The sequence below is a fragment of the Callorhinus ursinus genome, unplaced genomic scaffold, assembly GCF_003265705.2.
Source record: "Callorhinus ursinus isolate GAN/ISIS: 27379988/994484 unplaced genomic scaffold, GSC_fseal_2.0 scaffold51, whole genome shotgun sequence".
NCBI lineage: Eukaryota > Metazoa > Chordata > Mammalia > Carnivora > Otariidae > Callorhinus > Callorhinus ursinus.
The window spans coordinates 3659960-3680417 of NW_027397113.1; the positions used below are offsets into that span (position 1 = coordinate 3659960).

The following is a 20458-nucleotide window of genomic DNA, read 5'->3' on the forward strand; positions in this document are numbered from 1 at the left end:
ACACACACACACACACACACACACACACACACACACACACACACACAGTGCCAGAGTGGGGTTGCCCAAACACAAGTGACATTCACCACGGATAATCATGTAAAAACCCTGAAGTTGTCTTGGGTATTACCAAGCTGTGGCTTCTGGAATTTTTATGGGTTTTTTGTTGGTTTTAATTTTTTTATTCGAGTGTAGTGGACACACCACAATACACTAGTTTCAGGTGTACAACATAGTGATCCGGCCTCTCTGTATTGTTATGCTGTGCTCACCACAGGAATTTTTCTGTTTCAATGTCCATACTTTTCGTAATTCCTAAGTTCTGTCTCTTCCTTAATAAGGTACCTCTTGTGTCCTGTCAAGATTCTGGAGTCCTTGTAGAAATCCCCCAGATCGGACTTAGCAGGACTCCTGGTTTCCACTCACTCACTGCACTGGTTTCTGCATAGAAGAGCTCCCAGAGGCGGTCTCACGAGGTTGTCTTGCTAGTGCTGTGGGAAGGCTTCTGTCACAAGGCAGTGCACATTGGCATAGGCCACACAGCAGAGCAAACCTGGATTTGTTGAGTCTGTTTTCCTTACCTTGTACTGTGCTGGGCGCTTTACTAACTCTGACTCATTCAGTCTCCACGGCCATCCTGTGAGAGAGAGTACCAGTGATAAGTCCACATTGCAAGGACAGAAACGGAAGTATCTGAACCCGGGGCAGCTGAAGTCCAGAGCCCTCATTCTGCCCACTTCATACTACTTTTGCAAATATGAGCAGGGCTGTCTGGTAGTGCTCCTTCTCCCTCTGAAAACACCCAACCTGCAGCCAGCCAGCCTCGGGGGAGAGAGCGAATGCCCCAGCGGCCCCACTCCCCTTCCTTCCAGGTAGCTGGCAGTATTGTCCCGTGTCACGAGAGAGCAGAAGCATGGAGTCATGGTACCACCCCAGCCACTTCTCTCCCATCATCGGGGTCCTTGCCATAGGGAATGGCAGAAAACCTGTTTCTGGTCCTGCTGAATTTTTGTCCCCCTCCCTTTTTGGGGGGTGGTGTAAAAAACTTACCATTTTCTACATAAAAAATGGCTTTAATGTTGGTTAAATCTTAGAACAGCCCACAAAAAGACCTTTAATCCATGAAGTAGTTTAATTATACTTGAATAATGCTTCAAAAATAATTTTTTAGGGAAAGCATATAGTGTAGAACTTAAGTGCCTAAGATCTGGAACTTGACTGAGTTGAAATCCTGTGACTGCACTTCATTATTACCTATGTGATCTTGGGCGACTTAGCTGCTTTTTGTGCCTTAATTACCCCATCTGTAAAGTGGAGATAACACTAGAAGTCTCACAGGGTCACTATGAGGATTAAATTTATTATTTCCTGTGAAGCACATAGAACAGTGCACAGTTAATCCTCAGAAGTTAGCTATCAGGTTATTTTGTGGTTTCTGGTTATTTGCCCATTAGAGTGTAAGCTCCATGAAGGCAGAGATTGTTTTTTATCCTTTCACTTATTACTACTATATCCCCAGCATCCAGAACAGTGCCTGGCACTAGTAGGTTCTTGATAAGTATTTGGTCACTGAATGAATGCATGAACAAACGAACAGGGCAGACAGGATGCTAAATAAGCTTTCAGAGGCTGTCCTGAGAAATGCAACCACATATTCAGGATTCTGAGCCAAGCCTGAAATAGCTCTTTTACCAGCCTGGAATTGCATATATCATCCTGTTTCTCAGACACATTATTCTCTGTGAGCCTCAGTTTCTCACTGGTCAGATGGGGGTGATCCTGTCTCCTCCACAGGGTTAGTGTGAGGAATAGATACACAAGCAGATCCATTTGTAATGGAAAGGCTTTCTCCAAACAGTAGCCACGGCTCTTTTCAGACTATTTGAGCACTTTGATTTAAAGATTGATTGCAAATATTCGTGAAATTCTTAGGAACACCTAAGAGGGTAAGACTGGTCAGAGCGACTCATTCAGTTATTCATCAGCTGTTATTAATAGCTGACTTATGTTAGGTCTAGTACATGCCGAGTAAACAAGACTCGCACAATGCCAGATGTGAGAGCAGGGCAGGGACATGCACACAGGTGCTCTGCCAGGGCTGCAGGATGAGAAGAGCTGGCCCCATGAAGAAACGGGTGAGCAGAAGGTTTCCAAAGGCACTGAGATCATGGGTGAAGCATCCAGGATGCATTTGATGCACGTTTCTGACAATAACCGTCCTGACAGTCACTACTGTGAATGTAATATGTTCGAAGTAAGTGCTGCGGACTTTACTTTAGAAAATGTGAGGAATAAAGTCTAATGAAGGACCAAAAAATATGAAGGATTAGATTATTTTTAAGTTTATATGGAAATATGTCTGATGATAGCCAAGAAAAAATTTCTAAAGTCTAGTTAGAGGAGATTTGCATTAACAGATATTGAAAGTAACTAGGAAGCAGTTGCGATCAGCATTTGATGCTCTTAGCCCAGAAATGGACAAACAGAAAAAAGAACACACAACAGAGGCCTGAAACAGCGGCGAGTGTGTGTGAGATCTGACATCACGTACAGGGAAATGATTTGTGTAACGAATGATGTTAGTATCATTCGTTGTGCATCTGGAAGAAAACCAAGCTAAGTTCAAGAAGGATTAAAGATTAAAATTTTAAAATACAATGCAAAATTATTCGAAAAAATTAGTAGAATATCTGTCTATCCTTGGAGTGGTAGAGAGGTTTTGAAAGAAGTAAAAAACCGTGAATACGAGAATGTTTGAAAGGTCAAAAGTAAAATCAAAGACAACTGATGAACCAAAGGGAAAACGGTACGCATGTGGCAGAGTTAATAATCCAAATAACAAAAAGCTCCTAGAAGCTCATAAGGAAAAGACAGACTCCAGAAGAGAAAGGAGGATGCCTCACAGAAAATCATGGCCATAAACAAGGCAGTTAAAACAGTAAGCAGGTATTTGTTGTCACTATCAAATTGGCAAAATACAAGAGTTGTACTCTATAGTGCTGGTGAGGATGTGGAGAAATGGGCACTCATACGTTGTTTGTCGGGCCATGAATTGTCTGGCAATCATTCAAGATAAGTGCACCCTGTTACCCGGCAATCAGTCCCATATGGAAGAATCTCTCCTGTGGAAATACGAACAATCGGTAGTAAGGATTTGGTTTCAAGAGCAGTATTACAGCAATGTTCCTGGTGGCAAACAAAAACAAAAATAAAAATCCCTGCAAGTTTCACTAACCACCAGTGAGGAATGATTGAATGCATCAGGGAATGTTTATTCAGTGTAAAATGTACAGTTTTCAAAACATATGTTCAGTTTAGATTTATTTGTCTATTGCATAATGATAAAGCTGATTGCTGAGTATTACCATACATTTTGGTTTTGTTTTTTTAAAAATAACCAACTGCGTAGACCATTGTGCAGACTGTGGCAGAGAGGCGGAGGATGACACACTGGCAGGCACCTCGGGGTTTTGGGGGTGCAGGGTGCCTCACCGGCAACTTTTGCTTTATGGATTTAGATCCTAGGATTGTTTTGCTTGTTGCAGCAAAGCTGGAGCACGTCTTACTTGCATAAGATAGAAAGAAGAAATCAGGGAAGTAGAGAAGCAGTTGAATGGTAGAGTTTTACTTCAAAAGCAAAAAAACCAAAAACCTCTAATTCCAGAGAAAAATAATTCCACCATGATCATTTGTATTTAAGCATAATTTTTTTTGAAAGATTTTATTTATTCACTTGAGACACAGAGCATGGGCAGGGAGAGAGGCAGAAGCAGGCTCCCCACTGAGCCAGGAGCCCAATACGGGGCTCGATCCCAGGACCCTGGGATCATGACCTGAGCCAAAGGCAGACACTTAACCATCTGAGCTACCCAGGCGCCCCTGTATTTAAGCATAATTTAAATATGGCCCATTTTTCTGGAAGTGAACCAGAAAGGTTATAGGTTATGGGGGAAAGGCATGGAATATCTGAAAACACCGTATTTCTCTTAATTCCTATGAGAAAAAAAAATCACCTTTGACATCTCTGCATTCTCTTTCTGCACATGTGTCAATGTGGACTGGAGTGGAACTGCTTGCCTGTCTGGGTAGCAATTACCTGGACGTTTTACCATGATTTCTGACACACTTTGCAAGACCAGAACTGAGGCAGCCACACAATAAGTTTGTTGTGATTTTTTTTTTTTTAAGATTTTATTTATTTGAGAGAGAGCACAAGCAGAGGGTGAAGGAGAAGCAGACTCCCCACTGAGCAGGGAGCCCGATGCGGGGCTCAATCCCAGGACCTGGGATCATGACCTGAGCTAAAGGCAGACACTTAACCGACTGAGCCACCCAGGCACCCAGTTTGTTGTGATTTTTGCAGAAACGTTCATAAAAATGGAATTCCAGATCTGTTCTGAAAAGGTGAAAAAAGCAAGAATGCTCACCCTGCTTTACCAGAGATAGGTTTGGCCATCGGTTTAGGTGTGTGCCCCTCGCTTTAAGAGGTAAGATGGTAGGAAGGGAGATTGAAAGTTTTGGTGTCCCCTAGCTAAAAGTGGATGGAGCACTCAGATTACCGGTGGGGCTGGGGGGTGGGGAGTAGTTATTTTGTCTTCATCCACATCCTGAAAGGACGGCATCACACGGGCTCTTATGGAGGCCAGTACTGCTCCCAGGCTGGAGGGCGCCTACAGTTTTGCTGTGTGTTCAAAAGCTGCTGTTATACGGCTTTTCCTTAACAACCTGAGGACAAAAAGGCAAGTCAGTGAAGGCAATTTTGGGCAAAGAGATTTCTCTGTTTTGTTTTGTTTTGTTAAAGATTTTATTTATTTACTTGACAGAGACACAGCAAGAGAGGGAACACAAGCAGGGGGAGTGGGAGAGGGAGAAGCAGGCTTCCCGCTGAGCAGAGAGCCCGATGTGGGGCTTGATCCCAGGACCGTTGACCTGAGCTGAAGGCAGACGCTTAACGACTGAGGCACCCAGGCGCCCCGAGATTTCTCATTTTTTAATTGTAGTATGTAGCGCTGTTTTTTTTTTTTTCTTTAACCCTCAGTAACTTACTCTCGAATTGAGCTGAGTAGAAACTCACCAGTACTCACTGAATAAAGTTAATGTCTGCAAAGTGAGATTCAGTAAGGTCGATGAGAGCCTCTTCAGGAGCACCTTCACTTCAGAAGAACGTCTATAAGAATGTAAATTATTAGAGTAGGCTACAAATCATTCTTGTCCCGTGATAAAAGCAAGTCTTTTAGTGCCTTTTATTAAGTAACATTGTGTTAGTTATGGTCATTCATGTTTATGTTAATAACTTGAAAGAAATAGTTTTTATCGTTCTAGAAGTCAGATTTTCACTGATGTAGTGTAGCCACCTTACACAGAATTTTAGTTAAGATTTGTTTTGTATCTAACATCGAGTTCTAAGTAATGAATTAATTTATGGAAATTCTCTGGTTTCTTTTTTTAATTCCTTAGTTCTTAATATTCAGCATTGTAGAGGTAACTTGCATAGAACAGAGCTGAAATATAACTAACAGGTGGGTTATTTAAGCTGTAATGTAGACCTAACTATTGACTAACCAGCTTTGAAATTTAAGAATTAGTTATTTCCACCTACATGTGGACTTCTTCAGGGTCTAGGCGTTTCTCATGGGCAGTTAATAATCAATTGATAATAGTCACAATAATTTGTTATTTAAAATCTAGAGGGTTTTTTGCGTTAATTTTATATACATTTTTAATTCTTTTGCGAGTCCTAGCCTTGGCAGATTGCCAGTGATGCTTGAGGCCTCGTCAGTGCACCACATCTGTTCACTTGTTGTGGCCGTGAGCCCACAGCCACTGACCTTACAGCGAGTACACTGTCTGTTTAACCTGTGTGTTTTCTCTTTCAGACGGGGAACCGGTGCTTTTAAATCCAGAGTGGGACTGCCTGCACCTGCTCCTGTTATCAATAGCAAATACGGACTCAGAGAGACAGATAAACGCTTAAATAGGCTTAAAAAGTTAGGTGACAGCAGCAAAAACTCAGACAGTCAATCTGTCAGCTCTAACACTGATGCAGATACCACTCAGGAAAAAAACAATGCAAGTAAGTAAGGGAGATTGATAAGCATCTATCTTCTTTTTTTTGTTATTATTTTTAAGTATTTTCACACAATTATCTTTCTAAAGTATGCTTCACTTCAGTAGTTTTGATCTTTTAAATATTGAGAGAAGCTCTGGGACTCACGTGCTTCAGCAGCACTGCAAGGTTCTAGAAACGATCTGAGCACAAAAGCAGTCTGTATCCCGCCTCCAGATTCGGTCCTGTCCTCTAGACTGAACTGTCTGCTTTTCTTGAATTCCTGGTAACTGGATATTACATTCTTCATCATGTGTTCCAGGGTCGTCCTGTGTTTGAGAGAAACATTTTCAAGGTATTAGTTTGACTCTCGTGATGGCGGTAGGTCCTACAGGAAGACGAAGGACTGGGTAGAGGCGTAGAGGCACGTACGTGTGCCTGCGCCGAGCCAGTCCGTTAGCACGCGTGATGCCAACCTGGGCAGTTCGTAGCTCTGGCCTCAAGGCTTCCACCTTTTTACCGCTTGCTTGCCCTTTTCAAACTGAACTGAGCCCGTTCACCAAACCACCAGTTACCAGACTCAGAGTTGTGATAGAGGAGCATTTCGAAGGTCGCTTATACTGTGACGTGGTGCATTAGCCACCACTGAAAGCAGCAAGAGAGGTGAAAAGAAGAAGCCAGCATTAAGATACCAGTTGTGCGTGGGGGCAAGACCGTATGGAAACTGGAAACAGAGAGAATGGAGCATAAAGAGGAAAGAAAGTGAAGCAAGCCTAGCCGGGCAAAAGGAAACACGTCATGTTTGTGGAGCTTTGAAGTCCTGGGACCATGCTCATGGCTGCCGGTTTCTTCTGGGTAACACCAGTTTCCTCTCATTGCCACTAAAGCTATAGGCTCTTTAGTCTGACTTGTTTCTGACAGGAATAAAGTTTCAAAGTTTTGACTCGGTGATCCCTAGGGACGCCCATTTCGGCACGCCAGGTGGCCATAGGTGCTTGGCTGAGCCTTCTGAAGTCGGGTTGTTTGAGGCTCCTCTCCCTACCTTCAGACGTTTGCAGCCCAGCATGGTGCACCCCTCCCCTGCAGAAAACCCTGGAGAGAAGGGAAGGCCTCTCCCATGATGGTGACTGTCACTGCCGTGAATTCCTGCATCCACCTGCTGCTGGACGGTCAGAGGCCAGGTGCAACCCTGTAGTAGAAGAGCAGTGCTGTGTTCCTTGTCCAGTCTCATGTCCCGAATGAGCAGAAAGAGCGCAGTTAGCCCGTCATTCACTGTTGACTGTTGGTTCTAATAATAAATGGAACATAATCAACGTTTTGTTTTCGGAGTCTGGTTCCTTGGTGAAACTGGAGACTTGTGAAGCCCGGTTTAGAAATATGTGCATGAAACACTACAGGGCACAGCCACGGCCACCACGCTGCCCACGCCGGACGGCTCTGTGACACGGGGGGCATTAACTCTATTCCTACTGTATACATACCGAGTTCAGTACACCATGGAGGCTAAAAGAGCATAATGTAGGTAGTTTCTGAAAGTGTACTGACTACTGTGTGACCATCTAGGGAATATTTCTTAGTAAGCCAAATACTTAGAGCCTACTAGTTGTTGAAGAGATACAAGATGTATGAGACTCAGGCCCGTCCCTCAGGGAGCTTACGCCTCAGTGCCAGGATCTGACAAGTACACAGTTCTGCAGAGCAGCCTATAAATGCCATTGCTCGGGTTCAGAGCGAACCAGTAATCCCTCTGAGCTGTGGTCTCAGCATTACTGAGCAGACATGCAGCACTTCCCGGTGATTGCTGATGGGAGGGGGCTGACTTTGTTCAAATTACCTTTCTGCAGGATTATGGTTTTAAGGACTTGGAGGGTCCATGGAGCTAACTGTGAGGGCCGTGTGTAGAGCTGACAGATGCGGCTCTGTGCTCTGGAGGAGCGAGAGGCTTCTCATCCGTCCTCTCTGAGACCGCCCTAGACTAGGTCCCCTTCATAGCACTGCCCTTGCAGGCCCCCACAGGTGTTCTTTCAGATGGGATTTCTTTTGGTGTCTGTGTTTGGACCATAACCTACCTGTTTGAAAGAAAGACTTTTTGAGATTGCAGCCGGTAGCAAAGCCAGGGCTGCCCGAGCGTCTCCCAGAGGGGGCGGCGTACTGGTGGCGTACGGATCCGGGGTGCCTTCTCCGTGCATAGCTGCCACCCTCACCCTGCGGTGCGTTTAGAATTCAGGGGGCAGAGACTGCTTTCTTTGCACAGTTTGTATGTTCTCTTTTTTTAAAGAAACATTTCTGCCTGGTTGGGAGAAAAATTATTTCTTCTGCACAGATTTCTTTTCTGAAAGGTGTCTCAAGAGCCCCAAGTTGACTGTTGGCTTTAGCATCTGGAAAGAGGAGACAAGAGATCCATTTTCACAAATTCAGTCCACAAGCCTGAATTATAATGCCGTTATTAGAAGATTGTGGTGTTTTAGGCCTCTTGTGCCTCAGTGGCTAGGCCACCCCCCCCCATAGTCGGTGCTGTGATACGGGGTGTGAGTCATGCCAGCGCCACAGGTTGGCGTGAGACCCAGAAGACAAGGCCGGTGGAATAAGTTTATCTTAACTCCGGAGCGCCTGTCCTAGAGATAGTGGCCTGGATCACACACTTGTCCCTGTCAGCTGTGTCAGACCTCACTGTTGATCTGAACGCTCCTTGCTGCTGGGCCTGTAGGCTACTCCAGAGTCCTTTCCAACACCCTGTTGCAGGCAGCCACTGCCAGTCTGTGCTGATCAAGTCAGATGGAAGATGCTTGTTGTGCCTGCCAAACTTGAACTGAACTCTAAAGTCCTACTCAGGGTTTTCTGGATCTTCACGTTCTGAAGGTGCCAGGCTGTGGATGGCCCTCATATTCCCTTGGTTCACGTTGACAGTGTGCATTCCTGGGGCTCTTCCAGGACAGAACCCAGCCTGAGTGCACGGGGAGCTTTGCTGTCGTTCTGCTGTTCTTGTACCTGCTGTAATTCTCGAGGCCCCCGCAGGGCTGCCTTGCGATTTGGAGGACACCATGAGATGGCAGTGAGGTCCGTGCCGTGTGGGTCCTGTACCCCGGGGGCGGAGACCCACACTGTGACTCTGTGGCATACTTCGTACAGTGGATCTCGAGCCACGGATCTCACTCAGTCCAAATCCCCCATCTCTTCCCCTTACCGGTGGACGATCTTAGGCACGCTCATCCATGCGCGCTTGGTTGTCACATGGATTTAGTAGCACTACAAAGAATGCTTGTTAGGATTGAGATCATACTGATTGGGCCATTTTGCACAGCACCAGTATATAGTAATTGCTAAGAATGTGTATCTCCACCTAAAATTACTATCTTAGGTTTACGCACTGGGGATTTGTCCCCGCCGCCAGGCAAGAGAGTTGCCCGTGGTGTAGCGGCGCGGAGGCCACAGTGGCCACAGGTGTCCTGGTCTCCACTGAGTCAGAGTCCTCAGTCTCTTGACAGACGTCCATTAGTTTGCAGCGTGGCTCCTGTCTTCCTCCTTAAGCCTACCGTCACTATCCTCCTGAACCCCGGAGGACAGTGTAGACCCGTCTGGGAGAGCAGAGCCCTTGGCGCCCATGGGGCTGGCTCCCATCTTAGTCACATTGCTCACATTTCTCTTGCCCAGCTTGTCTCGGTCTTTTCTGACCTTTGACTTGAGCATACCTCTTCGCTGGGCTTTTTTTGAGATAGTGTTTTTAAAACAAAAGACTAGACTGACCAATACATGAACATATGTAAGTGAGATATCTGTGTCAAAAAAATACATAGCATCGGATACAGTCTATTTTGTGCGGTTTAGAACACAAACACAAAGTACTTTGTCAGTGGTTCACTGCAGTCGGCTAGCAAGGAATCCATTGGAAGCGGGGGTGGATTCAGAATCACCATAAAGTGAGACTCAACCTAATGGATTTAAAATATGAGCCGGAGTAAGGATAATCTCAGGTGCTCTGAAAATACAGAGGAAGGGAGACCTGTCATTTGTAGAAAGTCACGAAAGGCTCCCTGAGCGAAGCATTTCCTAAGCGGAGTCTTAAAGGGGGTAGGAGGTTGGGCAAGTGAAGCATGTTCAGAGCAGAGGGAATTCATGAATGGAGAAACGGGGCCGAGCGTAGGACTCGAATAAGGAAAGTGTGTCATGGCTGGAGTAGGGGGTGGGAAGGAGGGATATGACCATTGTTTTAAAATTTTGGATTTATTCTTAGGGCATTAGGTTATTGAAAGTTTTGAAGCCTGGCAGTGACATGTTGTACTAGGAAATTCACTCCAGCCACAGGGTAGAGAACGGGATGTTGGGGAAGCAATGGGAGGGATGAGAAAAGGAAGGGAGGGAGTCGAGTTGTTGCCACGACCCAGGCAGGGGACTGTGAAGCGAGAGAAGTAGATGGCCGCAGGGGCCCCGCAGGAGTGGGCTCCAGGGGACATGTGGCCGACTGGGTGAGGCGGTTGGGGAAAGGCCAGGATGACCTCCCGCTGTCTGCTTGGGCAGCTAGCTGGGTGGATGGTGGTGGTACTGAGCAGGATGGAGAATTTAGAAGGAGAACAGCCGTGAAGCTTGATGGTGAGTTCAGTTTGGGCTCGTTGACTGTGAGGAGGAGTCCATCCTCAGGGGAAGATCTAGATGCCAGCGGGCATTTGGTGATTCGGTTCTGTAATCTAGGAGGGAGGCTAGATAAAGTGGCTCGGGAGCTGCCAGTGCATCAGTGGTAAGAGCCATGCGGGGGGGGGGGGGGGTGCCTGTCACCCATAGAATGTGTAGTTTCCAAAGGGTCTAGGACAGCAGAGGCCTGAGGAGCGCAGTCGAGAGGGCAGGAGTGAGTGCCCCGTGGGCAGCCAATGGGACAGGAGTTTTCAGGGAGAAAAATGGTTAGCAGTGTCACATCGTGCAGAGAAAGGAGGAGGGAGAAGGGCTAGAGAGTGCCCTCTGGATTTCATGACAAGGTCTTCCAAGATTGGCAAAGGCTGTCTCATTAGAGGGACGAGCTGGATCCAAATTGCAGCGGGATTGCTGTCCAGCATGTGGTGTGTATGTTTTCGTTGTGAAGGGGCAGTTGGAGGTACAGAATGAGAACAGGATGGCAAAAGGCAAAGTAAGGCTGAGAACCACTGATTTTGGTCATAGAATGGTCCTCCAGGAGCCTGGTCTGAGCCAAAGGACTTCACAGCCACATTTGAGAAAGCCAAGTGCATTTACATCAACAAGCACATCTATTCACTCTACCTTGTAGGAAGCCTTGTGAGCATAAAGAAATCCTTTAACAAAAGAATGCCCTGTGCAGCCTTCTATTTAAAAAAATAATTTCCAGCTAGTTCTGTATAATTCCAATTCATGCTACATCAGTTGTTCACCAATTGAATGGTATCCAAACCACGACTCCTACTATTCTAAAAATAAGTGGCTGCCTTGGGGTGGTAGCCCACATGGATAAGCACATTCTTGGTCCGATCAGGAGATCTCACTCCTGGGAACTGTGTTGGTTTGGGTTCCCCAAAGCCATTTATGAGACACCCTTCTTGAGTATAGAGCCTTCTATTCTTGGTGGTTTGATATTTTTGGAATGCTTGTAATGCATTCTTGCTCTTCTCTCTCAGTAAAAACTAACTAATGGTAACTTACTTGCTTAGCCATGCAGAAGGAACAGCAGTCGCCCTGGCAACCCTTGGGCATGTCGGTGGCAACAGTCTTTGTCAGGCAGTGTGCTCGGTTTACCCATAGTCGCTTTTTCCTCTCCCTGTTTTCTGAGCGAAGTGGGGAGTATTAGTTGGGTCATCTCAGCTTTCCTAGTGAATGACTGAAAGGGGTAGTTTGATGGGGAAGAGGTTTTCAGGTGGGAGCCGGGAAGACTAAGTAATTGAGAAATGGATTCCTGTAAAACACTCTACATACAGGTCCAAAATGTAAATGGAGAGAAAAAAACATAAAGACAACAGAAGGCCCCTGGTAAGGTCAAGCTCACTGTGGAAGCAGCTTAAAGTTGAGTCACCTGTAAGCCTTTTGAGACTCTGGTCAACAGTCCTGTTGGTCCTCAGGTTGGCCGTTCCCCGTAGGGTCATCGTAGCCTCTCTGTATGCTTGTCCGGAGGAAGTTGGGTCCCCCTTTGTCCCAAGAGTGTAACTGCAGCAGCATGCTTCTTCCCGCCTTAGTTTGATTGTTGGCAGCAGGTGGTCCCTGGAGGGACGGGGCCAAGTAAGTTCCGCCGCCCTTGGAAGTCTGCTGGTCCTCACGGAGTTGGAGCAAGAACTTTGTGGAGTGCGGTTTGGTGACAATATTGACAATATACGGTTCTTCAGGTCTCTCTTGCTTGTTTGAAGCCATTGTGGTAGAGTGTCTGTTAGAGCTCATTAATAATATATTTCTGTTCTGTATTACCGGTCTAGTAATAAACTTCCTTTGACTTAATGAGTAATGGATTTTAGAAACCTATTTTGAATGATGATGTTAAGAATTTGTGAAAGAAAAATCTGATTTTTCCTCAAGTTTACTTCAAATCTTCTATGTGGTAAGAGATTCAGGAAAAGAAATACTGTGGACAGGTATCGTGATAGATTATGGACGAGCTCAGAGTGGAGTCCGGGTCCTTGCTGTGGGAAACGCATAGATGCTCCACAAATGGGAGGCAGCTGTTGGGAAGCTACAGGAGGGTGGTGTGGGGGTGCCCATGTGCCGGCCGAGACCCGAGGGGGCCCATCTTGCACGTGCGGGTATAATGCGAACACTTCATAGCTGACAGGCTTGGGCATTGTTGTGTTGAGCACTCCTGTGTCACCAAGGCTGGTTTTCATCCCCCCCCTTTTTTTTTTCTCCTTAATTGCAGCTCCTAACCGAAAATCTTCAGTTGGTGTGAAAAAGAACAGCAAGAGCAGAACATTGACAAGGCAGTCTATGTCAAGAATTCCAGCTTCTTCCAACTCTACCTCATCTAAGCTAACTCATATAAATAATTCCAGGGTACCAAAGAAACTGAAAAAGCCTGCAAAGCCTTTACTTTCCAAGATAAAACTAAGAAATCATTGCAAGCGGCTGGAGCAAAAGAGTGCTTCAAGAAAACTCGAGATGGGAAGCTTAGTACTCAAAGAGCCCAAAGTAGTTCTGTATAAAAACTTACCCATTAAAAAAGAGAAGGAGCCCGAGGGACCAGTTCAAGCCACAGCAGCTAGCGGGTGCTTAACGAGACACGCGGCGCGGGAGCACCGAGCGGGTTCCGGGCGCGGCCCGCCGTCGGGGGACGGCGCCGCCTGCACCTACACCACCAGGCGGTCGGCGCGGGCGAGGGTGACTCCGAGGGAGCCTAGTGACGGCCCGCAGGAGCCGAACGCGTCGGACGGCTCTAAGAGCAGCTCGGCGGGACCTTGCCCGGACGGCGGCGAGCGGCCGGCTCCCGCGGCGCCGGAGGACGGCCTGGCTCCCGGGGCGGCACCGAAGCGGGAAGCCAAGTGTCAGAGGGGCGACAGCGGCCCGTCGAAGAAGAAGTCGCGGCAAGGGAAACTCGTGAGGCAGTTGGCGAGAGCCGAGGAGCCCGCCGCGGGGCAGGAGTGCCCCGGACAGGCGGGCGTGGCGCCCGAGGTGCTGGCGTCCCGCTGCGAGCCGGGCGAGCGCCGCGCCCCCGAGCCCGAGCCGGCGGCCGGCAGCTACGCGGACTGGGCGCCCTCGCCCGGCGGCGGCGGCGGCGGCGGCGGGTCGGTCGTCACGTCCGACGGCTTCCGAACAAAAGACGGCTTCCGAACTGCAAAAAGTAAAAAGAAGAGGCGAATCACGAGGTATGACGCCCAGCTGATCCTGGAGAATAACTCTGGGATTCCCAAATTGACTCTTCGTCGGCGCCACGACAGCAGCAGCAAGACGAACGACCAAGAGAATGACGGCACGAATTCTTCAAAAATAAGCATCAAGTTAAGTAAAGACCACGAAAACGATAACAATCTGTATGTAGCAAAGCTCAATAATGGGTTTAACTCAGGGTCGGGCAGCAGCTCCACGAAGCTCAAGATCCAGCTGAAGCGGGACGAGGAGGCCCGGGGGCCGTGCTCGGAGGGGCTCCACGAGAACGGGCTGTGCTGCGGCGACCCGCTCTCGCTGCTGGAGTCCCGCGTGGAGGTGGACGACTACGGCCAGTACGAGGCGGGGAGCACGGAGGAGCCCTCCTCCTCCGAGGCCGACGCGGCGGACGAGGACTACGAGGAGGACTTCGAGGACGACTTCATCCCTCTGCCTCCAGCCAAGCGCCTGCGGCTGATAGTCGGCAAGGACTCCATAGACATTGACATTTCTTCCCGGAGAAGGGAAGACCAGTCTCTGAGGCTCAACGCGTGAGCGCTCGGGCGCGGCCGGGCCTGGGGAACCCTCCTCCACAGAAATAAAGACGACTTCCAGTCAGTTGTTCCTCGCCCGAGACGTTCTAGCGGCCGCGCCCCCTCCTCTCCCCACTTAGCAGCATCATACTGTAGAAAGTGTACAGCGCACTGACTCTCCCCAAGTCTGATCTGTGCAGATTTTTATTGTACTTTTTAAATAGCCTTCTCACGTGCAATTCCGAGTTAGAGGGAAAGCCCTGTTGTAAAATAAAGGCTCAAGCAAAATTTACAGTGATAGCAACTTTCCACACGGGACGTTGAAAACAATAATGTGGCTACACAGTTTTCTTTTTTTCTTTTCTTTCTTTTCTTTCTTTCTTTCTTTTTCTTTCTTTCTTTCTTTCTTTCTTTCTTTCTTTCTTTCTTTTCTTTTTTCTTTTCTTTTCTTTTTTCTTTTCTTTTCTTTCTTTTTTAAACCAAGAGCATCAACTGGCTCTTTAATATATGACTAAAAATAATTTAAAACAAATCATAGTAGCAGCATATTAAGGTTTTCTAGTATATGCTAATATCACCAGCAATGATCTTTGGCTTTTTGATTTCTTTGCTAGATGTCTCCCCCTCGGAGTTCTGTCGGTTTCACACTGTTTGCTGGCCCAGGTGTACTGTGTGTGGCCTTGCTTAAAAGAGCAAACCATCGGTTGGGAGTCGAATTGGTTTCTTAAAAAAAAAAAAAAAAATTACAATTACACGCGTGACCGCTAACTTTTCAGTACATTATATGTACGAGGGTAGCAGTGTGCAGGATGAGTTCCAATTCAGCGTATTTATTGCTTGTCATGTAAATTAAATACCTTGTATTTAACACTTTTCAACCCTTTTAGATAAAATTGTTCTTTGCAAGAATGATTGGTGCTTATTTTTTCAAAACTTTGCTGTGAACAATGTGATGACAACAAGCAACATTTATCTAATGAACTACAGCTGTCTTAATTTGGGTCTTCAAGGTTTCTGTTGCACTTGTAAAATGCTACAAGGAATATTAAAAACTCTATTCACTTTAACTTATAATAGTTTATGAAATAAAAACATGAGTCACAGCTTTTGTTCTGTGGTAACCTATAAAAAATGTTTGTCTTTGAAATTCAATGTAAAGAACTGAAAACAATGTATATGTTGTAAATATTTGTGTGTTGTGAGAAATTTTTGTCATAAGAAATTAAAAGAACTTACCAGGAAGGTTTTTAAGTTTAGAAATATTCATGCCAATAAAATAGGAAATTATAAAATATATAGTTTTAAGCACTGCATCAGTGGGAGTTCTTGGCTTATGTTAGTTTATGTATGAAAATATCAGATTTTTTGACTATATTATCAGTTAAGCGAAAAGAGGAGTCAGATTTAATTTGTTTTTTTTTTGAAGCACTTTGAGAAGAGAAATTAATTTTAAGTAACTTAATGAGCAAATTTTTGATTACTACTTTATATTCAATACCAACCTTTCATTTCTCTGGATTATTTTACAAAATCAGTGGACAAATAATTTGGGAATATAAAGCTGTAGCAGGTGTTTGACGCCAGTGGGTCTCTTTCTTTCTGGGAAATGTGTACATGTACTTTCAGATATACAGTGTTCCTGAGTAAAATCGATTTAGGGGATTCGTGTAGTGTCTATAGAAAAGTAGCCCATGTCTTAAGATAGTAAAAGGAAATCTGCCCGTAACGAAAAGTCCAGTCGGTGGAGAGAACCTCAATGCTTACTGTCGTTCCCAGGTGATTCCTGCCGGTGTCCAGGTTCTGGGGACACCCTTTAAATTGAGTCCCATAAAACGATTGCCAATAGGGGTTCCCCATAGAAAGTAAGAATATTCAGGAAAGTGTTGGCAACGTAGAGTTTTTGTTTCTCCTCGTGTTCTTCAGGGAGTTACTCATGTGGTCCTAACGTCGCCTCATTCCCGTCTCCTGTGCAGGTCAGCCCCTCAGGTAGCGGTGTGGCGCCGCAACCCCCCGCCCCCGGCTCCGCATGTGCTTGTCCCCTTCACGGAGCGGGACAGCGCCCCGGGGTCTGTCCCGAGGCCCTCGGAGCGCGGTACGGACCACGTCCAGTCCTCACATTGTCCCTCGTGGGAGGAGTGTGAGACTCGTGCCACTAAGGAAGGTCGAGCATAGACCCGGTGTGTGGAAAGTGCCAGAGAGCAGTGGGCCACCTCTTTCACTCCCGTCCTAGCGTGGGGTGTGTCGGAGAGGCTCAGAGCCTAAATCTCAAACCGTCTCCCGGGATACCAACAACAGCCATTTCAGGAATCTCCATCTTAAGGCAAAAGTCACAAAATACCACATTTCCCACGTTTCTCCATTTTTAAGCTTAATTTTAGTAACTTATTTATGTTTGTGTTAACTTGATTGCGGCCTCAGCTTTTCGAGGCTGACCTTCCCCATGGGCCCTAGCAGCGGAGCCCGGGGGCGTCCCCGCCTCGGGAGTCGGGGTGCACAAGCGCTGGGCAGCCACAGCTGCCGCCTTCCAGGGGAACCTGATTTCCGTTTTTCCAGGTAGGGGCCTCGGAGCTGCTCAGGCTCCGCCGTAGAACTTCACCGTGTGGAATGGCGAGAGCCATACGCGGGTGACCACTTGGAAGAGGTTGCGTTCCATACAACTTAGAGCTTGAGCTTATGCAATGATTCGTAAAGATTCTGACATTGTAAGAATTAGGAAATCATAAAAATACATGTAAAGTATTCAATTTTCAATCATTTTTCAAATTACTGTCTTAAATTGTTTTGCTGAGTTGTAATACCTTTGAGATACAATGTATTCCTTGTACTGAAAGAATGAAAAAAAAAGGACTTTTTCAGCATTTGAGGTAAGTTCTTTAACGTTTCATTAAAAACATTTTTTACAAATATTTTGTACATGCACTTGCAGTATTGAGGTTAATCATTTTAATAAATTCGGAAATTAAAACAATTTGGCCGGTGTTCGCTGTATCTGAGAAGAAAAGATCAATGTGGCGCCTTTCTCCACAAGGCTTCCATGTCAAGTTGAATTTGTAAGGTCGAAGGTTCAGGGGCCTTCCAGCGTCTGCGAGTGGCGTGGCCTGCGCCCCGGCCTCCGTTTGCTTCCAGGGCCGCTCCTTCTGTCGAAAAAGACAACGGGAAAGCTGTCCCTGTCTCGTGGAGAGGCTCCTCTCAAACCACACGGTCCTCCAAGCCCCCAGTATGCAACTCCCGAGCACTGGGTTTCTGCCCTCGCTGAACGGGACGAAACTGGCCCGTCTGGGGCTGGCGTGGGTCCTCTGTCCTCCCAGTTTCTGCAGCAAAACCTAGTTGAGGGGAGAGGTAGGCCTGACTTAGAGGAGTCAGGGAGCCGGAGTTTGCCCAGCCCTGCAGCATCCGAGTGGCCCCGGGCGAGCTGCCGGCCCCCGATGGCCTCTCTGCGGCGCCCCGACGTCCCCGTGGACGCCCGGCGAGGCAGGCGGCGGGGTGGCGCGGGCTAGACTGGAGCGCGCTGTAGTCCCAGCGCGTGGGAAGGCTACAAAGCTGGCGTCCGGTCTCAGGTTTTCTCTCCGAAATGACTTACTCCCATCCACTGCCTGGTGGCAGCTAGCTTGCAGCGTGCTGCCCGGAGCCCTGGTGTGATTCTGTCCCTCGAGTGGACTGCTGGCTCTGTCGCTGGCGTGCAGCCCATCCTGCTTGCCGCAGAGCCCAGTGGCACTCCGGCAGCCCCGGGGTTCCCGCAAGCGCGGCCCGGGCCTGCGGGGGTGACGCGGTCTCCAGCTTCTCCCTCCCTGAGGTCGAGAGCGTGGGCATTGCTTGCGTTCGCTAGTGACGAGGCCCAGAGGAAAGGCGGGATTTGATTCCTGGGGAAGGGGCAGGGGGTTGTGTGGATGGGCAGGGTTGGGAAGGAGGCCTCCCGCCAGGGCTGTCCCCGCCCCCTCCTACTGCACCTCTGCCGCTCGCTCGTTCCTCCCAGGGCGTTAAGTCTGTGTTCGTGGAAACCGCCGGAAAGCTTTCAATCTGGAGGACCGAAGACGGCCTGCAGCCTCCTGTGACGACTTGGGTGATGGTCTTTAAAGTCTGTCTTACTGGATCCTATTTTCTCCTTGTCAGATGCGTGAGTTTTTCTGCTAAGTTCAGTAGATTGTGACTTCCCTCTTTTGGGGGTACCCCCCCCAGTTGAGTCTGCTCTGCCGTGGCGGAGGCTGGCGGGAATTTGCAGATGGGTGGCCAGTCTGAGATTCCGAAGAGCACTATCCTGAGTGACAGGAGTGAGGTTGCATTTCTTTAATACGTGTTGAACCCCCCCCGTTCTGTATTAGTGGGGGGATGGGGGGGGCAAGAGGTGAGAGGCCTCGGTGTGGGTGTGAGTAAAGCCCCGGGAGCAGGTGAGGTGGAGCTGGGAGAGGAGGACAGACAGCCCCTGGGCCCTCCCCCCGGCCTGGGGAGACCTGGGAGAGGGCAGTGGGGCGGCGCTTCCAGGAGGAGCCAGACTGGGGGGGGGGGTGGAGTCTGGCTGGAGGGAGAGAAGGCTCGCAGCTGGAAGGGGAGGTGGGGAAGTTACTCAGAGTCTGCGGGCGGAGGGCTGGTCTCAGTCTGGGTCCGTCTTCCTTGGTAACAAGAGGAAAAGAGGTGGGCCGGTGCGGGAGCCAGTTCCAGCAGGAGAATTTCTGTATGGTCTGTAAACAGGAGGCGAGGTCACCTGAGGGTGAGCAGGAGGTAAGAGTCCCCAGAGCTTCAGGAGCACTAAGATTTAAAATCGAGAGAGGAAAAGCAAGCCGACTCTAGAAACCCCGCGTAATTCATTGCAGAAATCTTGACCAGCCAGCTTCCAGGTACCAGACGGTGTTCTAGACACCCCCGGAGCCGCGGCGGGGGGTGGGGGGCAGGCCGGCACTTCTCAGCCCAGGTGTGAGGCTCTCAGCCAGGTTGGGGGCGCTGCAGAAGATGGCAGGATGGAGGGCTCGGGGGTCGGGGGGGCAGGAGACGGCTCGAATGGAGAGCCCCGGAGAGTGTGCAGGTTAGGGAAGGGAAGATGAGTCCACGGCCTCAGGGGGCCCCTGGCCAGGGACAGTACAGACACCCGAGGCCAGGAGGTGCTCCTGTGGTCAGGGAACAGTCCAGCCTTAGTCAGACAAGCACGTGGGTAGGCGAGAGGTTGAGGTCAGAGCGGCCTCAAGAACTTGGGAAGGGCTGCATTTCAACGATGGCAAGGTCCCCGACGGGGCCTGGTGGAGAGTGTCCTGGTTCTGGGAGACCAAGACGTTGGGCAGAACTGAGGTCACTCAAGATGACAACTGACAGGGGCGCCCTGGTGGCTCAGTCATTAAGCGTCTGCCTTCGGCTCGGGTCATGGTCCCGGGGTCCTGGGATCGAGCCCCGCATCGGGCTCCCCGCTCGGCCGGGAAAGCCTGCTTCTCCCTCTGCCGCTCCCCCTGCTTGTGTTCCCTCTCTCGCTGTGTCTCTGTCAAATAAATAAATAAAATCTTAAAAAGAAAAAAAAAAAAGATGACAGCTGACCGCGTCCCCTGGGAGTCCCAGGAACCACGCCAACACTAGCCGGAAGCAGCCTGTAGGGGATAAACACGGGGAGGTACCCTCCTCAGGTGTGGGGGCGCCTTGCTGAGCCTCCCGGAGAGGTGAGTAAATGCTCAGAAGTTTTGTTTTCAATGAATGAGTCAGGCTGCCTGAGGACACGCAGGCACAGGTCACAGCAAGCAGCAGGGCCGGCTCCAGCTCCAAGGTCCTGGGTGCGTGCCCGGGGAGCACTAGCCAGAGTCCCAGAGCCAAGGGTCACTGGGGCCAGCCTGTTGTCACAAGGCCCCACCTTCACCAGGTTAATTCTGGAAAGTTCTGTGGATGGAGAGATGGCAGCCACGGCCTTTTATCCTCCTTTCCATGCAGTTATGTGGGGCCAGGAGAACTTTGTCCAAAGGTTATCCTGCAGATAAGCATGGTGACTTACCCCCATTAGTCAAACAGACTCAGGGGGCTCAAAAAGTGTACAAGGTGCCTCGTGGACTTGTCTTTATCTGAGTGAGTCAAGCAAGAGGAGGCCTGGAGACCGCCGAGAAAAAGTCCAAGGTTTCTTCCAGCTGCG

The 20458-nt window shown here is 48.5% G+C and overlaps 1 protein-coding gene and 1 long non-coding RNA gene across 6 annotated transcripts in view; one reads left to right on the top strand and one right to left on the bottom strand.

Annotated features, from left to right (window-relative positions):
- Nucleotides 1-17233, top strand: part of KMT5B (lysine methyltransferase 5B) — a 55924-nt gene extending 38691 nt beyond the window's left edge. For 4 of the 5 annotated variants that reach the window (XM_025879416.2, XM_073883376.1, XM_073883377.1 and 1 more), the window contains 2 exons: nucleotides 5877-6073; nucleotides 12888-17233. In XM_025879416.2, the coding sequence (XP_025735201.1) occupies nucleotides 5877-6073; nucleotides 12888-14383 (1693 nt within the window). In that variant the 3' untranslated portion in view covers nucleotides 14384-17233. Of the gene's footprint in view, nucleotides 1-5876; nucleotides 6074-6368; nucleotides 7360-12887 lie in introns of those variants that run through there. The other variant, XM_025879418.2, reaches the window with a different exon arrangement.
- Nucleotides 17234-17546: 313 nt separating this feature from the next.
- Nucleotides 17547-18701, bottom strand: LOC141370943 (uncharacterized). Its single transcript, XR_012375451.1, has 3 exons — nucleotides 18309-18701; nucleotides 17942-18221; nucleotides 17547-17684 (listed from the first exon to the last, which is right to left on the bottom strand). It is a non-coding gene; the product is annotated as an uncharacterized lncRNA (long non-coding RNA).
- Between the last annotated feature and the right edge of the window lie 1757 nt (nucleotides 18702-20458).